At 41.6% G+C, this 19,788-nt stretch overlaps 3 protein-coding genes across 3 annotated transcripts in view; all 3 read left to right on the top strand.

The window, feature by feature from the left end:
• The first annotated feature begins 11,681 nt into the window (after positions 1-11,681).
• LOC120744933 (apolipoprotein A-I-like) lies at positions 11,682-13,209 on the top strand. The gene is made up of 3 exons (XM_040049510.1): positions 11,682-11,805; positions 11,918-12,062; positions 12,238-13,209. The coding sequence occupies exons 1-3, from the start codon at positions 11,763-11,765 to the stop codon at positions 12,836-12,838; spliced, it is 789 nt and encodes a 262-aa protein (XP_039905444.1). The 5' UTR covers positions 11,682-11,762; the 3' UTR covers positions 12,839-13,209.
• Positions 13,210-14,415: 1,206 nt separating this feature from the next.
• Positions 14,416-17,645, top strand: LOC120744931 (T-box transcription factor TBX1-A). The gene is made up of 8 exons (XM_040049509.1): positions 14,416-14,488; positions 14,584-14,758; positions 14,870-14,971; positions 15,117-15,288; positions 15,507-15,662; positions 15,808-15,875; positions 16,196-16,305; positions 16,639-17,645. The coding sequence occupies exons 1-8, from the start codon at positions 14,455-14,457 to the stop codon at positions 16,797-16,799; spliced, it is 978 nt and encodes a 325-aa protein (XP_039905443.1). The 5' UTR covers positions 14,416-14,454; the 3' UTR covers positions 16,800-17,645.
• Positions 17,646-17,825: 180 nt separating this feature from the next.
• Positions 17,826-19,788, top strand: part of bace1 (beta-secretase 1) — a 35,299-nt gene continuing 33,336 nt past the window's right edge. The window contains exon 1 of the mRNA XM_040049508.1: positions 17,826-18,658. Coding sequence (XP_039905442.1) covers positions 18,347-18,658 — 312 coding nt within the window. The 5' untranslated portion in view covers positions 17,826-18,346. The remainder of the gene's footprint in view (positions 18,659-19,788) is intronic.

Below are 19,788 nucleotides of genomic sequence, written 5' to 3'. Positions count from 1 at the left end.
AGTTAATACATTCAGTTAAAAACCATAGAATCCATTCTTACAGTTAACACCACTCATTGAGGACATCATAATGAAGCTAAATTATATAAAACACATGAGCCAAGAATTAGAAGGATGGCTATGTTAATCTATTACGTTAATCTATCATCTATCTACAAGTAATAATAACTGCTTTGTAAGCCATGTGTTGCTGGGTTAGAGGCATTATTTTGTCAATAGTTCTGACGTCTCCCTGGAGAATTTGATAAGAGATGGTTGCTACACACTTTGGCATTCAGTTGTCAACAACAGACCCTCACTTGTAATTAGCTGGAAATTACACTATAATCCACACCTTGATAACACTTTGTAAAATACCTGAATTTGCCAGAGCATACGTGAAAAGGGACTTATACAGAGGCGGAGCCAGACATTTGAAACACCCGGGGCTTAGCCCTAAAGGGTAGTATGCATGTGGGATATTTTTTGTGTGTGTGTGTGTGTGTGTGTGTGTGTGTGTGCGGGGGGGGGGGGGGGGGGGGGGGGGGGGGGGGGGGGTAGAAATGACTAAAAGATTAATAGGCTCTGTTTTGAGTTTTGTTCAAAAAAGAATGACTTCATATAGGGAAAAATATATATCACATATGCAGGACACCTTGAACTAGGTTTTTAATTAAGCAGCAAGGCAGAACAAAATCAGGGCTGTATCAAGACACGAGGACTAAACCCCAATTCAACCAGACCCAGAACTGATCCGGAATTAAAACAGGACTACAACAGTTCAAAATCAGGACTACTGAGGACTTAACCAAGACAGAACCAGAATCAGAACTAGATGATAGTAGCACTAAAAATCATCATAGAGCTGCACTACGATTATTTTTTAATTCTACCAAAGTCCACTATTTAGATTCAGAAAAGTTTATATAATTATTTAGCCTTGTTGTGCAAACAAGTCTGCATAACTTAATAAATACAGAATTTGAAAAATAACAAACCTAAAAAGAAACACTAGGTACGAGATACACGAGTGCCTATGATACGGTGATACTTTTGGTAAACAACCATTTGACTAACATGTGTGTCTCACCTGCTCTTGTTCCATCTCTGTTCTGTCCTCATTCTCCTCTCTCTCTCTCTCTGTTCCTCTCTCTCCCTCTTTGTGCTGACAATCATCAAATATACAGTTGAAACCAGATATTTACACACTCTTCAGAAAACACAAACACTTTTTTAATTGTAAGATCAAATCAAACTAAATGTTTATTTTTTTTAGATTGATAAATATAAAAAACATATTTGTTAACTTTCTATCTGTATTTCTTAATTATAAATGGCACCAAATTGTATTCAAAATTGAGCCACACTTATGGAGCTCCACAATTCTTTTCCTGGTGTTTTGGTTGATATCTCTTGATTTTCCCATGTCAAAGAAACAGGCTCTGTGTTTTGCCTTATATGCATCCACAGCTGTGCCACCAATTTACTCACATGGACTCTACTAACCTATCAGAAGCTTCTTCAGCTCAGAACAGAATCGTCTGGAGTTTCTTATTAATTAACAATAAACTTAGTGTACATGTACTCCTAAATTTGATGAAAGTGATAAAAAATAGACAGCTCTGTCTCTCTTTATTCTGACATTTAACTAATTCAAAAGATATTTCAATATTTATTTAACCAAAACAAAACAAGTTTACTCTAAATTGATGTTGTACATTAAAAAAATGTTCTTGTGTTTTCCATAAAGTGTATGTAAATATCTGGTTTCAACTGTGAATATACTGCTGTGTATTGAAAATCCTCTTGTTTTGCATAGAAATATACTGAACAACATACAAAGCATAATATATAAAATACTACTAAGTTTTTTCTTTGAAAGAAGCCCCTTATGTCCAGTCTTGTACATCAGTGCATTACTGAAACCGATTTATTTAGCCGTGGAGGGTAACAACTGAAAATATGAAATAAACATACATGTAAGCTAAGACTCTCTAAAGAAACAACATTGTTGTTGTCCGGCTTTTCATTTCGCCATTTGTTGATTCACTCGAAGAGCGAGTAACGTAATATGGGTCAAATGATCAGTTTGATATCAATCTTTCGTGATGCACCGTCATATTTACATTATTTGTACAGTACGAATGATTTGCTTTGGTACCTGGTCGAACTTCAGTTCTCCTCTGTCTGCCTGGCTCCGTTTTAGTGTCTGAGCTCGGATCATACCAATATTAGGGGGGATTTACGCACAGTCGTAAATTCCCACAGTAATAATAATATAATATTGTGTGTAGTTTTTGTTTTATAAAGTTGTCAGCCAGGCATCTAACTATGAAAAAATTACACCCCAAAAGACCCCGGGCTTCTGACAAAACAACCCGGGCTTGAGCCCAGTAAGCCACCCCCCCGCTCCGCCACTGGACTTATATCTCTGGTGCTTGAGGTCCACTCCCTGGGTGCTTTCCCATTACTTACCAAGGCTTCCACTCAGGAGGCAAAGGGGCGACGATGCCCTCCCTCGCCAGCCACAGAAGCTCGGGCTCATTGTCGGGGTCAATGCCAATCTCTCTTCCATACTCTTGGATCTCTGATCAGAAGAAAAGAAGAAGAGCTGAATGCAAAGTATACACCATCATGTAGCATAGTTTTGGAAATCTCCAAAATTTAAGCCATAAAGCACTGCAGTTCTGCATGAGCTCTGTTTATGGAACCTGAATGCAACATGTTCCGGACTAATATTAGTTTAGCGTTTAGGTGTGAATAAACACAAGTAAGCCACAGTGCAGTTTAAATCTCATCAACTGTGCTGTTCAATGATGCTGGGGTACCTTGTTCAGAGGGTATATAATTCTCATCGTATTCCTCTTCGAGGATCAGCTGGTCTCCTACGAGAGCAGCTGCAGTCATGGTTACTGCAGAGACAAAACATAATTCACGCACATATTATAAAACAATGGCGACGCCGTTTGCATCAACATCTCTTTTGAAAACGGCAGGTTTTGCGTTGTCGTTTAGCTAAAGGGGTAAAATTTACACATTAGCTAACTTTAGTCGCATATTTGTTGTACACTGACTAACAATTTTTAGCATGGGGAAAAGGGCTTCTGGGCTAAAGCCACAGTCAGCATACAATCAACATATAATCCTTGCTGAGGACAGCAATTAAGGTCGGGGAGTAAAAGGAGCGAAATAAATCTAATTAATCTAACGTTAGCATCTCAGCTAATTTCAACGTTAGCGTAACGTTAGCTCAGGAAGCTAAGTAGTTGGAAAGCAGATTAGAGCCGAGCCGTTTACCTTCCCAACTTTAAATTAACCTCTGTGGAAGCAACGCTTAGCAGTCAGTTCTTTGACGGCGGCATTGTGCACAAAGACAGGGGAAAGATGCGAAAGTTACACTCCTAACAACATCTCCAAGGACGCTTCCTTCGTTTCCTGTTGGAGACGTTTGAATCTGACTGGCTGAGCCACTCGAGGCGTTCACATGTACTCGGAAACTCAGGAATTGTCAGTATATCCAGTTTATGTGTATTACAGTACATGGTGAAATTAGACTTTAACAGAGGTGTTAACGGTGAGTATACTGTCATTTATTTTAGTTTACGCATATAGACTCAAAATAAAAATAAAATGTCTGAAATATATGAATAAAATCTGTTCATATGATACGACAACGTTAATATGAAAGGTATGGTTTGCAAAATGGTTTTGAGACTTGCTATGATGTATCTCTTGGAGACTGGTACTGGCAAAAACACAGGAGGCCGAGCTATAGGTGATAGAGTTGAGGATACTCAGTGACCATAATGGATCAGAGCCGAAATGAGTATATCAGAGGGACGGCTCAGGTTGAGCATTTTGGAAAAATAGTTACAGAACCAAAGCTATGAAGGTTTTGATATGTGCAGAGGAATGACAGTGGATTTATTAGAGTTTTCAGGCAGAGGAAAAAGAGGAAGACCACAGAGATGATTGACGGGTGTAGACAAAGAGGACACAGCGAGAGGATTGATACAAAAAGGACGAATGGAGGGATAGAGTGAGAAAGAGGCAGATGAACCACTGTGGTGACCACTAAAGGGACCAGCCAAAAGAAGGAGAAGAAGACGAAGAAGAAGATTCTGTACTATGTATGTGCAATATTTTGCAGTGCACCTGAAAGCACCAATAGTTGTACAGCTTCAACCTGCCCTTACTTTATTTTCCAAGGGTTTGGGGTGTAGGTGTGTGTTGGAGGGAACAAACCTTTAAAGGGGCTCCAAGCTGAAACTTCCTAGCTCTACATTTTATTAGTAATTCTTACACCGGGATGACTACCACATCCATCCTCCTCTCGCTCATTCCTCTTGTGTATTGTAGGAGTAAACTAGGACTGAAATAGCTATGTTATCCAGTTATGTGATATTACCTTTGAAGAGAAATATCTTTATGTAATATGGAATTTTCTACCATATCTGTGGTGAAGTTTAAAAATCTATTCTAAATCCCCCAGTTCCCTTTTTTAACATGTCCCTTTTTAGGTCGAAGGTCACAAGGCAGCAGTTGGATCTGTTGTTGGCTCTCACACACTGGATGTGAAACCCTTTCTCTGTTTTGGAAATCACATGGAAATAATAAAACTACTCTCCCCCTGCTAATGAATGACGTTCGTTAACATTAATGTCACAAAACAAAGACAATCCCCCCAAAAAAGAAATCAGGTGGGAAGAAAGAAACTCCCAACCTTTTAGCACGTCATTGTGACAACTGATTCAAAGAGCTGCTCATTGTCAAACATGTGCTAAAACTGCTTTAATGGGAGCCAGTTTATTTTTACAGCAGGGCAAGGCATGTGGTTTGCAGGCGTTATTGTAGGGGGAGTTAAGTGTGAGGATCCTGTGGCTGTGTCAAATGGCACTTTTTGTCCTCTGAGCTTCTCACTCCATCAAAGAGGCGTTGCCAAATGAAGCTTTTTTACAGATCCAGAGCCAGGATGTGATATCAGATGCTTGACACCTATCCCATTCAGCCCTTTGTTGACTGCTGTTTACAATAAAGTAGCTCCCGCAGTATTTATTTATTTTTTACACCAAGTAACATTTGCACAGAGGATTATAGGATTGTAAGCTTCAGAAATATCCTAGCGTAATAACCTAGAGTCTTAACCACAAGAGGGCAGAGGAGGGAGAGCACACAGCAATGTCCAGACCCCTTTCTGATAAACAGCAGCTGTATTAATACACTGAAAGGACTAAATTATTCTAAATCTTTGGCTCAACACGTTGCCAATTATCTCTCAAGTTTCCAAATACTCCCTATTCTTCTTCGCTCTTTTGAGTTTATGGCTTCAGTCATTCTGCTCTTAAGCCACACATTGCATTAGCGAGAAAAACACGGTCACCTCTCTAATGACATGTGTTCAGCAATACATATTACGCAACAAATTCCCAGAGTATTGAGAAAAAATGCCCGGGTTCAGGGGAAATGGCTTTTCTTCCCCAGCGTTTGTTTGCTTTGTCTTTGGTGTGGGTGGTTTGGTTCTAGCGTCAGGGTGAATAACCTCCATATCTTGGGCAATGGCAGCTAGAGGACCACAAACTGGCCTTGAAACTTCGATGACCACCTCAACACCCACGCACATGTGCACTTCTTATGTGAGGCTGCGATGCCATGTAGGTATTGAAAAATAAAAAATAAAAAAGCAATGACAGTCGAGTGCATGTACACCAGGTAAGCGGAGCCAGTAAAAGTCGAGACGTCCAGATCATCACCAAACTCTTTGCTTTCACTTTTCCATGAATTTAAAGAGCCACATGTTCCTTTTCTGCTGAAAGGTCCTAATTGTGTACTAATTATCTATGAGCAGCAAATGACTGCAGCGCTTCATAAACAGGGGAGATAATGTTCCCTATCAGAACGGCTGGCATGGGAGATGCCCTGGTGTGTCCTCGTTATTCTCTGATTACATGAGCATTTGTCAAGCGAAAGAGTCTGTGTGTGTAGAGACTTACAGTTGAATCAGAGTTCTCAACTGTATATCACCATGGCTGCACTTCTCAGGTTATTCGAGTTCACGGCAGATTTTCTGCTGTACAGCATTGCCCTGTCAAGCTGTACAGCCCACAGGGCGATGCAACCTACAGTGACACTCTCCATGCAGGGCTCTGGGCCAAATATCTGTATTAAAACCAAAGGGGCCTCAGCAGCTGTGACATTGCAAAACTACCTACGGACAATTAAGCAGACGTGCGTATGGCCGACCTGAAGCGGCGTGTATGTGTTTGACAAAGCCAGTGAGTGCGCCGCACTGTTGCTTACAGCTGAGATAACCTCCCCTGCTGATCAGAGAGCAGTGCTCCATCATGGAGGCAGCTGGAACAGTGACGTGACCTTTGAACCTCAGCCAGTGCCTGATCAGACGGTGGGTTTGAATGATGAAATATTTATCAACGTCCTCTGAAGAAATGAGGCATACATTAAAACTGACTTGAAAACTAACTTCTTCTTTTTTTTGCCCCAAATATCTACGTCTCATAGGGAAATCAGGATAACTCACCTACTATATCCCCTCAAACACTTGTCAAAATGATGATGACGACAAAGACAGGGGCATAATATCAGAACTTTTTGTTTGCATAAGAGTTCACTTATATATGCCTCGTTCATGGAAATCTCAGCAGAGGATTGAAAATCAGCTTGTTTTGGAACTCATATGCAGATAATGAATGTTCAAATTATGTTTATTAAGCATGTATATTGTCTGACAGTGCTTTTAATAAGCTATAATGAGCTCATTTGAGCTTGGTTTTAACATTATTCTTACTCCATCAGAAGAGTTCAGTGTTGCTACACAATCTGCAACCTCAGCAGCTGAGTCACCAGCGAGGAGTCCTGAGGTCCTATTGATATCAGTTATGACAGCAGTAATGTAGACGGACTGCTCGGTGTGGATGCTGAATCAATGTCGTGCGACGCAAGCAGTCTCAAAGGTTATTCTTCCAGATAAGAGTCATTCCTCTGATGAGATTCCTGCTCAGCAGCTCTGAGCAGCTGATATCCAGAACATTCTTATCTTATGGGTCAGGGCAAAAGCCCACAAGATCACTGCAAAGTGACAAGACAGTCCAAGTACTATATTTATCCAGTTTTTATGGTAGAATTATTTTAATTGCGGGAGACAGAATATCAGCCAAAAATCTAGAAAGAACACTTTACGTAAAAAGTTATACATGTATATGCCTCTGAAATTAAATAAGTAATTGATCTCCATGTAAAGCATGGCTCAGTAATTGGCAGAAAAACCCTTGCACACGTCTCAAGACAGATTTTGGTCCATTTCTGTTTACAGAAACTCTCTAAATCCTTTATGTTTCTTAGCTGCTGCTTAGTAATTCAAAACTTCAGCTCCCACCATAGATTTTCTATAGGACTGAAGAGACTGGCTAAGCCACTCCGTGACTTTAATATGCTTCTTCTTTAGTCACTCCTTTGTTGTCTTGGTGGTACGTTTCGGGTCATCCATTACCCATCTTCAGTGTTCTGGCTGATTAAAGTCATCTAAGATTTTAATGGTCAATGACCCCCCAGTGAGGTAAAGTCATCCTACACTCTTAGCAGAAAAACACATAATGTTTCCACTGCCGTGCTTGACTGTGGGAATGATGCAGAGAATGGTGTTCTCTGCATCATACTCAGCATTTCTCTTCCTCCAAACACAGAAGTGATGCCACAGAACTTGATCTTGGTTTCATCTGACCACAGCACTTTCTCCAAGGCCTTCTCTGAATCATTTAGATGTTCACTGGCAAACTTAAGACAGACATCTACATGTGTTTTCTTGAGTGGGGGAAACAATGTGGGTGCTGTAAGATTTCAGTTCATCACAGCGTAGTGTATTAAAAATGGTATTCTTGGTGACACTGTTCCAACAGCCAGATCACTAACAAACATTACAATAAAACTTACTAAAAAAAAGTTTGTTCACTTCATTGTAAATGAGCAAACTTAAAATTTAGCAGGCGTTAAAATAATTAAGGGCATGGAGATAAGACAGGAAAGCCAGGATGAGGGGAAGAAAAAGAGTAAAAGGGCAGGTTTGAACCCAAACCTTTTCATTAGTCTGACAACATATGGTCACCAAATCAACCCAGTGACCTAACGTGGCAACCAGTTCTGCCTTTTAATGTGGCTGGTGTATCAAGTGGGAGCCTGCACCAAATGATTATTTTCACTGAGGATTTTTTTTGTCAGAAAGTCATTGAAAGTCCATCTCACAGCTTCAGAGCTCAAGGCAGCATCTCCAGATTGCATATATTCCAAATATATGGGATATATGCAATGACAATAAAGGGCTATTCTATTCTATTCTATTCTATTCTATTCTATAGCCTGAGTAAAGCAGTAATTTGTGACATTGCAGTGGCATAAAATACTTGGCTTTATAAATGGAAAACAACTTACCGATGTAATCTGGCACTGGTGCAGTGTTTTTATAATTAATGCATTCCAGGCTTCCATCAAGATGTTTACCAGTGATTTGTGTTTCACCTTGACTGCTGGCATTTGTTAATTGGTGTCAGACAAATGGCAGGTGGTGATTAAAAAAGAAGAAGCTGTGAACATGTTAGACGTGGGTGACTCCTCACCGAGTCACCAGGCTCAGCTTGACTCCTTGTATACTTCAAGACACGGGGGTAGAAAAAAGACACCAAGGTGTCAAAGAATGAACAGCAAAGACAGATGAAAGCGGGGAGAAAAAATGTTTAGACTTTTAAATGAATAGAACTGCTGCTAATTGTGAAAATACACCAAAACTAATCTGGAATTTTGTTCAGGCAGGAACTCAAACACAATGTCACAAACTACACTGAGCTTCACATCAGGCCATGTGCAAACACTTTTTTCTACTACTGTATATATCAAGTCAACATTTGATTACTTGAATCCTCTATATTTCTACCTCTACGTGTGTGCAGAGCTGTGGAGAAAAAGTCGATGTTTCCAGTTTTTAAAAATCATTTTAAATCCTTAATATTTTTTAAGACTTTATGAAACAAGGAATGATTCTGACATGAAAGTCTAGAGTCAAAGCCTTCTACTGTCTTCATTTTGCAGACTTTATAATACTCTTCCATTAGGTAAATTCTTTGGGTAGCATCCTGCAACATGTTGCTTGCTCTTATGTTGCAATCACACAGAGATTGCATTCAAAGAAACGTTCATTGATTACATAGGCTTCTGGAATTTTTATTGTGCAACACTGCACCTAACAACCCAGCAATACACACGTTTTAAATCTGCAGATATGGCCCAGAGTATAATTCAGTTAAATTGTATTCCTTTTTTATATATAGTGCCACATCACAGCAATAGTGACCTATTGGTGTGTCGTATCCCTCATGAGCAAACACTTGGTGACAGTGGGAGGGAAAAACTCCCTTTTAACAGGAAGAAACCTCAAGCAGGACGAGGCTCAGGAAGGTGCAGCCATCTGCTGGTTGGGGATTAGGGGAGGAAAATAGGACAAAACACACACTGAGCCAGAGATTAAAATTGAAATGAATCACTATGAATGAATGCAGTAGTCATGTATAAACACATAAAGAGCGAAGAAAAGGGGAGTGAAGAAGAAACACTCAGTACATCCATGAAAGCCCCGAGCAGCCTAGGCTTATCATAATGTAACTAAGGGAGGATTCAGAGTCACCTGATCCAGCCCTAAGTATATGCTTCATCAAAGATGAACGTTTTAAGCCTAATCTTAAAAGTAGAGATGGTGTCTGTCTCCTGAATCTAAAGTGGGAGCTGGTTCCACAGAAGAGAGGCCTGAAAGCTGAAGACTCTGCCTCCCATTCTACTTTTAAATATGCTAGGACCAAGTAAACCTGCAGTCTGAGAGCAGAGAGCTCTATTAGGATGATATGGTACTATGAGGTTTTTAAGATGTAAAGGCCATAAAAAGGGCATTATTGATGTTCACTAGTGCTTGAATGAAATTCTTCAAATTCACTCTACGTGTCTCTCTATGACTTTCCTCAGGTACAGAAACCATCTCAATATTCAGATTTCAGCACATGAGCGATGAGGGGCTACTAAAATACAACTGAAATATAAAAATTATGCTCCCATCTCTTTTGACAGCAACTTCTTTTCAAATAAAAACGAAAGATATGAAAGTACTCCCAGTAGACACATTCATGCACAGACTTAGAGACAAATCTTTGCACTATGTTCATTCCTATTCCCAAAATCACATGAAGCTACAGTGACAAAGTCCACCGGTGATAGGACAACAAACAACAGCATAGCAAACATCACTCTTTGACCTCATTAGTCATCATCGCAAACACACCTGTGAGAGAATTTGTTATCTAAAATGAGTCTACATTTTTTTAGGTTGCATGTTATGTGGCATTGCTTGTGCGTGAACGCGTGTGCATAGTTGCCGCCTGTGATTTAACGACTTTAGATTTAATATGACTGCATTTCTGAGCTGATTGCATCAAGTCACTGTCTTCTGTTTACTCGTGTCTGTTTACCCTGGCAGCTTTTTTAGAAAGGAGTTGGACTGTGAAGGATGTGGCTTTCCCCATTACAGAACCTGGTGTGAACTGAATGTGAAAAATGTAGAAAAATACAAGAGACTGCTGGGAAATGTGTTTACCCAGGTAACATTTTCAACCCTTGTCCTCATTTTCACCCCCCTCCCACCTTCCCACCAGCCCAATCAAGCTCTCCTCTCGTGTCACCCTTTACACCCATAATAATATTCGCACTTCCTTTCTAATTTCACAATCTTCCTGGCTCAGTCTTCACACTGAACTGGCATTTTTACTTTGTTCTTGTCAGCCTTTCATGTTTTTCTGCAACAATTTGGTCACAAGACAAATGAGAAAAAGTCCTCGTGAAGCAGAAAAGGGTGCTGACAGATGTCCCAGAAGAAGCAGACGGAGTTTTTTTTTTTTTTTAAAAAGAGAGAAAGAAAAAAGTGGTAAACGGGGAGGACTGATTCACCGATACGCATATGATACTGATAATGTATATTTGTGTGTTAATGGTGTGCGTCGATGCGTGTGTGCAGACTGATCTCCTCCCACTAGATGACCATTGAACTGTCACCCCAGTCCTCCTGCTGATGGAGATAACAGGGGGCTGAGGTCCACCTCCACGGAGACACACAGACCTCACACCTCCACCCTCCCCCTTCTCCACATGGACTCGTCCCCCACCAAGGGACTATAAAAAGTCTGCCCCTGCTGAAGTTGTTCAGTCTCGTCCAGAACTCCACCAGGTAAGAGAAGCAACTTTGCGGTACTCGCAGAACAGAATTGGAAGCCGGAGAGGACTAAGTGTCGGGGAACTTTTTGTTAGATCTAAGTTGAAAAACAAAGGGAAAAAAAGAAATTCCTGGAAGTAAAATTCGTAATTCTGACTTAAAGTTTTTGTATTTTTTATTTTATTAGATATAACTTTGGGATTGTTCTAGCGTCTCCTGCTAATTCTATGACCGTGTTTTACAGCAAAACCTGAAACAGGATTATGTAGCAGCTTAGGTCTGATCTCCTTAATCATCCTCTGTAATCTACTCAGATTACAAGTTCCTTTAATAGCTTGCTATACATTTAGTGCAAACTCATTCAGGTTAATTCAGCAATGTGTTGGGCTGTTAAGACATTCTTACTTCTAAGACTACTGAGTCTGCTTTAGGCACAGGATTCAAGCTCTGTTGGATTAATGAATTCCTACTATTCAGTTGGATGTTCATTTCCTAATCATTAACTGCTTTTCTGCTCTAGACCATCACCATGAAATTTGTGGCTCTAGCTCTCACTCTTCTCCTGGCTGTCGGTGAGTACTGAACGCACCCTTTCCAACCTGGGGGAAATCATTTAAAATGCATGTGGAACTTTAGCAGGTCCACTTTACCCTTTAACAGTTTTTCCCTCTTCGCTTGTCAAAGGCTCTCAGGCTGCCTCCCTGCAGGCTGATGCACCTTCCCAGCTGGACCAAATCCGGTCCGCTGTGGATGTCTACCTGACTCAGGCGAAGGACGGTGCCATCAAAGCCCTGGACCAGCTTGATGACACTCCATACCAAGAGCTCAAGTAAGAATTCTCATTCTTGTCCATCAGCCGCACTTTTTTGTAATTGGTCCATGCATTGCCAGGGGTTCGTTTAACTTCCTGCCTTAGTCAGTTTTTACACTTTGCAGTCGACATTTGGTGTGTACACTTAGCTTAACTAAAATGGCTTTGCTTTCCTATCTCTGTTCTCTCTCAGGACCACCCTGGCTCAGCGCCTGGAGGGCCTGCACACTCAGATCAAGACTTTGCAGGCTTCCGTTTCTCCTGTGACCGACAGCGTCTTTACCACAGTCTCTGAAGCCACTGCTGACTTACGTAACAGCATTGTGACTGATATTGAGGCCCTGAGAATCGAGCTGGAACCCAAACGTGCTCAACTGAGGGAAGTCATTGAGAGACACCTCGCGGAATACCGCAGCCAGCTCGAGCCCGTCGTCAGAGAGTACCATGCCAAGCACACAGCTGAAATGGAAGAACTGAAGACAAAGCTGGAGCCCGTTATGACTGAGCTGCGTGAGAAGATTCGCACCAATGTGGAAGAGACCAAGGCTGCGTTGACACCCATTGTAGAGAGTATTCGTGCCAGGGTTGCTACACACGTGGAACAAGCAAGGGCAATGTTGGCTCCCTATGTTGAAGAATACAAGGAGCAGCTGAGGCAGGCCTACGACCAGGCACAAAACGTCAAAGCTGAAGACCTTACTGCCCTGAAGGAGAAGATTCATCCTCTGACCGAAGACATCAAGGCAAAGCTCCAGCAAATCTTTGCAATCGTTTCCGAAACCTTCAAGAGCTAAATCCTCCCTACCCTGTTCCTATAACTAACCTCCCTTTCCTATCATGTCTAGATCCATTCCAAATTTCTCTCGATTCCTTCTTTCTTCACAAACAGACCACTTCCCTAAAATGTAGCCTTGCTGATGAATGAAACAGCAGGACTCTCTCTTCCCCAGCTTACTTCATGCATACATGATCAAGCACAAGCTCCCAAACACACAGACGTGTAGATACTCAGCACATAATTGCTCTATTCTTCACATTCTGTGCCCAACTTTTTGTGTAGCAATCATATGTGAATTATTGCACGTGCTCAAACTCCTGTGTAATGACGCTTGTCTGACGAAAAGTGTGCCTTGATGAATTACAGCTCAATAAACATCTGACTGTTTATACTACTCTGAAATTATTTTTCTCTCCTATATGATATGTAAAACTTTTCCTCATCCTAGAATTCCCCAACAGTAGCATTGAACATCTACGCCTATTTTAGGGTTATCAATGCTCATATTCAGATTCATTAGAGTGTTTAAGACCTCAGTGAACCCCTAAGGTTATGTCACACAGACACACACAGCATTTTAAGAGGTCATCATTGATCAGAAAGGTCTGCTAGAGAAGAATATTAATACAATCAGTTGTACTTAGGAATGGTGTACGATAGCACATGAGACATTTCTGTTTGTGAACACCAAAAGCTGTGATTAATGACTTGATCACACAGTGACCGGTCTATTGACAACTTACGTCTTGTGCTTTATTGGAGAAAAGCATTCTTTCTGCTGTGTGCTGCTACCCTCCAGGCTGGATCCCTTCAACACTGTCCCATTGAGCTACACACACACACGCACACACATACACACACACACACACACACATAGAGTTCTTATATGAACAGTAGTTGTCTGGTCATCATGCAACCCAAGATGATTTGCACAACAACACTGTGAGATGAACTTTCTCCAAAATCTAAAAAAACAACAACAACATTCATCAGTGGATCCTTGACAAGAGATGATGTTTAAACATGTCAGAGTCTTGCTTCTAACCAGCCTCAGAAATGTATACCTTGGTCAGTGTTAAGGAGTAACCGGTTCGCTAATTAGTAAGGTGTTGAAAATCTGCTCCCAGAAAATACTCTGAATAATAAAAAGCAGCTCGATGATGTCCTCATCTGTCTGCACCCTGTAACACTGGGCCGATTAGGGTGTTATTAATGTGCTAAAGGTTGGTTAGGACGAGCTTCACTTATTGCTCCAGGCCATAAGAAACAATAGGTAATAGAGCAGAGAGTTCTACATGTGTGTGTGTGTGCACGCGCACATTTTTGCCTTAACTGTTCTCAGGGTGGCAAGTGAGTGCATCTGTGATTAGTGTGTGTCAATGGCACCGTGAATATTGTAATGGATGAGTCCACCATGGAAGTCCCCAGTGAGAGCCTCATGGTGTATAAAACCAGCTTTTTTCTCACTGCAACCAGACACTCCACAGACCTGGATGTACATCTACTGCAGCACCTGAAAACTGGAATACAAATTGTTCTTTTCAGTCCCATGTTGCTTTGCAAAACTGTGGGTGAATGTGTTGACTAGATCTGGATGAAAAGACTGGAAAAAACAAAATAACACCTCCATCTATGTTATCAGTAAAAAGTGTCGAAATTATGAATGGTAAGTGTTTCGCACTCCAAGTTATCGCATCAAAGCTCATGGGCAGAATCTGTTCCAACAAATATGAACAGAATTGTATTCTCTCTTCTCCTCAGGTCTTCAGCTGTCTCAGAGCTGCGATCTGTCTCTACCCTGCTGCGCAGACGAAGGGTCACTGTCGAGCACAAAGTGCCCCCAGATCAGTGGGGTCAGAGTTCAGCTGGAGATGCAGGCACTTTGGCAGCAGTTTGACCAGCTGGGCACAGAGATGATTGTTACCAAAGCAGGAAGGTGATGAGAATCCTCACATTTATGCATACTCCTACTAAACATCATATCTTGTATGTTTCCTATTTGTCTTCCTGCACTACCTCTCACTAAAATCTGTTTGTTAACTTGCAGGCGGATGTTTCCGACATTCCAGGTACGGATCTCTGGGATGGATCCCTCTGCCGAATATGTTCTTCTCATGGATTTTATTCCTGTCGACAGCAAAAGATACAGGTCAGAAACACAACCTGCATAACTGTGTTTAGTGTATTTGTGATGTTTAACAGTTGTGTTATTTGCACGAATACAATTCTGCAAGCATCGTTGCTCTGTAAGTCCTGCTTTGAACATTTTACACTTTTGTGTGTGTGTGTGTAAGATATGCATTCCACAGCTCATCCTGGTTAGTGGCGGGAAGAGCAGATGTCGCAGCCCCAAGCAGGATGCATTTCCACCCAGACTCACCTGCCCGTGGAGCCCAGTGGATGAAGCAGACTGTGTCCTTCGACAGCCTAAAGCTCACCAACAACCTGCTGGATGACAACGGACATGTTAGTGAATGTCTTAAATGAGGGGCTATGATGCTAAATGGGCTTTTTCGCACAGAGAATTAACTGAGGAGCTGTAATAAGGATTATTTTGAATTGTGAATCATGCAAAGCTTCTCTAAAAGATTCCAATGGAGCAGACTTTGAAGGCCAGAAAAAGAGATCATAGCAGTGTGCAACAATAAGTACTAAGCTGTTTTCTCATGTCCCCCCACTTCCAGATGATACTGAACTCCATGCATCGCTATCAACCACGCTTCCATGTGGTGTATGTGGATCCGGCGCCGAACAGCCACTTGAATGCATACAAGAACTTCTGCTCTTTCTCGTTCCCTGAGACACGCTTCATGGCTGTAACTGCTTATCAAAACCACAGGGTATGGAACTGAGTGAACCATGATGCAAGCTAAAAAAAATTATGACATTACAATGTTTTTATCTGTTTGATTTTTGATTATTTTTTTTGTGTGCATTAAGCGATTCTTTGCTTTTCATGCCATTTATTTTAACCTCTCCTCTTAGATCACTCAGTTAAAAATTGCAAGCAACCCATTTGCTAAAGGCTTCAGGACTACAGACCCCCAGGCTTGGTGAGTGTCACACTTTCCCTGCACTTCACCTAATTTAATAAACATATCTGTCCCTAGACCATAGACCAGAAGAAATCACGACATGATCACACTGTTTCTTTATCACTTTTATCACCCGTTAAATAGTGATAAGGCGAAAGTCTTGATGATAGCTAATCTCTGACCTTTGTATGCAAAGAACTGACGTTCATAGATGACAGGTTATACATGTCCGGGATGAACACCTTTGCCTGCCATGTATTTAATTTGTGTGTGAGGTTAAGGTGAACACTTACCTCTCCTCTTTCTCACTATGGTTTCTTGTGTGTGTTTGTGTGTAGGCCGGGTAATCCCAGTCCTCTAGCAGTGTGGTGTCCACCAGAGGGCAGAGCAGAATCTCAAATCGACAAATCTGGAGAGCAAATAAACTGTGAATCAAAGACTTCAACCAGTCAGTATCTTTTGCGTTTTTTTAAAACAGTGTTATATGTGGTTAAAGTCTTTTTAGCTCATGGAATAAAGAAATTTTAACTAGTGGATACCTGTTTGAATTCAACCTACTTAATGAAACTGTACGGAGAAGGATTATTTAAGAAAAAGACTGTAAAAACGCAGCCTGTTTGGTGCTTTATTTGCCCACCAGTCCTGCAGTGTTTTAAAACTGGATAGGAACAACCAAATTATTTAAATAAGCTTTTGGCAAATGATTTATATTTATTAGACAGCAGATTTGGTCTAAATGTTCTTCAGTACCTTTCTAAAGATTTTTCTTCTCCATCTTCAGGGCAGGAGGGCCTGGACCCGCTGATGATGGAGCAGTGTGAACTGTTTCATCACAGTAAAGACTCCATGGGAGGCACGGAGAGGAAAGGTGGGAGCAGTTTTTTAGCACCTGCCTCCTGCCTCCATCTCCCCTCCTTCTGGGACCGTGCAGGGTCATCATGAGACCGCCAATCTGTCAAGGTTCAAAAGAAGTGTTTTAAATGAAAAATGTCCCTCCTGTTATATAATATTATGTGATAACTTCACACTGTGTTCATTGTCATTTTTAGTAACTATTTTACAAAATAATGCCTAATGGATACTTATAATCATTAATTGTAATTATTATTAAGTGTAACATAAAATCCAATGTCTACATGAATTATGACAAACGCTGTGAATAATACCATTCAAGCACTTCAAGGACATAGTAGTTAAGTGTGTTAACGCCGCAGTTATACAGTTATAGTGTTATGTTATCTATGCAGTTATAGTTCGTCTCCATAGCAATATTTATAAAATCGTGTACAACGTTTGTAATGCATCTGTTTGTTGTCTGAGATAATAAAACAGCACCCTGAAGTTTTGTATGAATGTTTGGTGTGTTTCTGATATTGGAACTGATGCCTCGTGATTTGCAAGGGAGTACTGGTGAAAACTACATTCCCCAGGATGCAATGTTTCTTAGGGACAGTTTCCAAACAACCTGCGACACCTACAATACCGCGGCTTCAGAATAAAAGACGATATGAAAGCATTACAGGCTATACAGAAAAAAATGTCGAGGAAACAAGAGCGATTTAATTTAAATGGAACCAAGTGTAACCTTTTCTGTTGTAAAACTGAAAACTAAGGAATTATAAAGAAAGTACTGTAAACCAGGCAGTTCCTTTTTAACAACCTTGTTTTAAGTTAAATCCTCTTTAAGAAAGCCGTATACTCCAAGCCTTCTGCAGTGGTTTGACACGTGATGTGTTACCGTCAATGTGTAGAGCTGCAAATAATCAGTGCAGTCTAATTTTAGAACCCATTGGGGTAAAAATGTGGGCCTTTCATGCTTTTTTGATTATGCAGGCGTAATCGGTGTAAATTGTTTTATTTTGAAAAGTATTAGAGGAAATTGTGTGGTTATGTAAGCTAACTTGACGGAGGTGATGCTCGCGCTCTTGCAGCTCTGATGGATGCAGAGGGGTAGATGGAGGAGGAGGAGGTGAAAGACTTGAAGGCGGAGAACAGAGAGAACGTGTCGGGCAGGGGGAAGGATGCGGATTATGGCAGCCTGCCGACCGCCCTGCCTGTCAGCGGTGAATGTCGTTTGACACGAAGATGCGCGGACGGAACTACGCAGGCCTGCAGTTTGTTGGCTCACGGAGGCACAGACTGTAATTTACGCGTCGGTGACACCGAGGATTGCCTGGATCAGCTGTGAGGGCGATTTATTATTATTTCTTATTTTATGCTATTTGATTTATTACTCATGCTAAATGTTGTAGCATGAGTATCCCCCCCTCGACGTGTCATTTAACATGAAGAAAACAGGAGTGAACGCAGAGTGACCTCGTCTCTTCGTGTTTGTGGTTTAACTGCCATCATGCTTTTAGCCGTCATCTTAGCATCCTCACCACCTGAGCTCTCCCCCTGGGTTGCTGCGGACTGGATGTCAAACTGAAGCGAGTGTCGTTAAGTCAGACTTGAACACGACAAAATCAAAACTTTTACCCGGTTTCACCATGGACATGTTACAGCCTCGCTGGTTAACGGGTATATTTATATGGACGACTTTATGTCTGCTCAGCAGCGGTCAAACCGCCCCCAACTCCTCGGGCCTGTCTCTAGCCATCCGCGTGCCACTGCGGCAAGGTGCTCGCGGCGAACAACCACCGCCGCTGCCACCTGCCGCCTCCGCGAGCAGGAGCCCTGCGCGCAGGCGGAGAGGAGCGCCAGCGGGCGGTATCAGCTTCGTGGACATGATTGATAACCTGCGTGGGAAGTCTGGCCAGGGATACTACGTGGAGATGGCCGTGGGTTCTCCTCCGCAAAAGGTAGAGGTTTCATTCACAAAGAGTAATTGATTTGATGTCCCCTGACTCCTCAGTGTGTATCTCATCACTTTTTTAACCAATGAACACACACCCACTGTAAGAAAATCAATGTAATTAACACCAGGCACACCCAAAAAATCAATATCTTATCCTTAAAACATCCTTCTTTAAGAGTACTCAGACCTATCAGGCAAAACCAGCTTGAAATTATCATTGGATCCAGGGTTATCAATTGGCACAAGACATACCCTGTGATGTTATCTGTATTACACAGTCACCTTAGTGTTGCATCAGTGTGTCAGCATATATGCTCATATATATAGTCTTTGTTAGAGTACGTGTGTGAATCCCTGTGAAAGTGTGAGAAAGGACTGAATGATACGGGCAGATAATGGAACCATTAATTCTGCAGAGTGAGGACTGCCAGCTGGGTGCAGCTGCGGTGTACAGGCTGGCACACAAAGGGCGAGCACGGAGGGAGAGATGGAATGAGAGGATCTGCCAAAAGAGAAGGAGGAAAAAGGGAAAGATGGAGTGGGGTGACAGGGACAGAAGAACATAAACAGAGGGACAAGGGTCAAAGAGAAGAAAGTGGGAGTTTGAGAGTGGAAGAAGAGGAAGGAGAAACAAGTGTGTGTGTGTTACAGAGGGAGGACGTGGAAATCAGACAGGCAGCTTTCAGGAAACAAAAGCAATGAGATGGTGTGGGAGATGGAAGGCCGAAGGTGCTAAGCGGAGGTGTCACTTTGCCACTGATTCTTCCTGTGTCAGTGAGAGAGCCAGAGGGTGAGAAGGAGATCTGTCTGCTGCAGATCAGTCCCCGGCAGCAGAGGCCAGTCAGCACTGACAGGCAACACTGTGTGTTGGTGGCTGGAGTGATTGTTATTTATTCATTATTCTAATCTTTCAGCGCAGGAAGCCAAAGTCTGACGTTAAGTGAAATATAGGAAGCCGTGCAGGAAATCTGTCTTCAAAAAAATATATTGATTGTAATTTGAGGAATGCGTCAGAGACTGTTTGTTGGCATTTTCTGAATCTTTGTGTTGCAGACATAACCTTCTAAAAAATAGAAAGAAAACAAAAACAGTGACCTTTGATATGTAGCCGTGGAAGTAAGAAAGAGCATCCAA

The sequence above is a fragment of the Simochromis diagramma genome, unplaced genomic scaffold, assembly GCF_900408965.1.
Source record: "Simochromis diagramma unplaced genomic scaffold, fSimDia1.1 OVJJ01000611.1, whole genome shotgun sequence".
Lineage (NCBI taxonomy): Eukaryota > Metazoa > Chordata > Actinopteri > Cichliformes > Cichlidae > Simochromis > Simochromis diagramma.
The sequence above is the reverse complement of the archived record's forward strand: the minus strand, read 5'-3'. Positions and strand labels throughout refer to the sequence as shown.

Excerpts from the sequence above, each read along its gene's own strand:
- LOC120744933 (XM_040049510.1), top strand. The coding sequence starts at position 11,763 with ATGAAATTTGTGGCTCTAGCTCTCACTCTTCTCCTGGCTGTCG. Across the intron at positions 11,806-11,917 it reads CACTCTTCTCCTGGCTGTCG|GCTCTCAGGCTGCCTCCCTG; the intron begins GTGAGTACTGAA and ends CGCTTGTCAAAG. Across the intron at positions 12,063-12,237 it reads ACTCCATACCAAGAGCTCAA|GACCACCCTGGCTCAGCGCC; the intron begins GTAAGAATTCTC and ends GTTCTCTCTCAG.
- LOC120744931 (XM_040049509.1), top strand. The coding sequence starts at position 14,455 with ATGTTATCAGTAAAAAGTGTCGAAATTATGAATG. Across the intron at positions 14,759-14,869 it reads ATTGTTACCAAAGCAGGAAG|GCGGATGTTTCCGACATTCC; the intron begins GTGATGAGAATC and ends GTTAACTTGCAG. Across the intron at positions 15,876-16,195 it reads ACTACAGACCCCCAGGCTTG|GCCGGGTAATCCCAGTCCTC; the intron begins GTGAGTGTCACA and ends GTTTGTGTGTAG.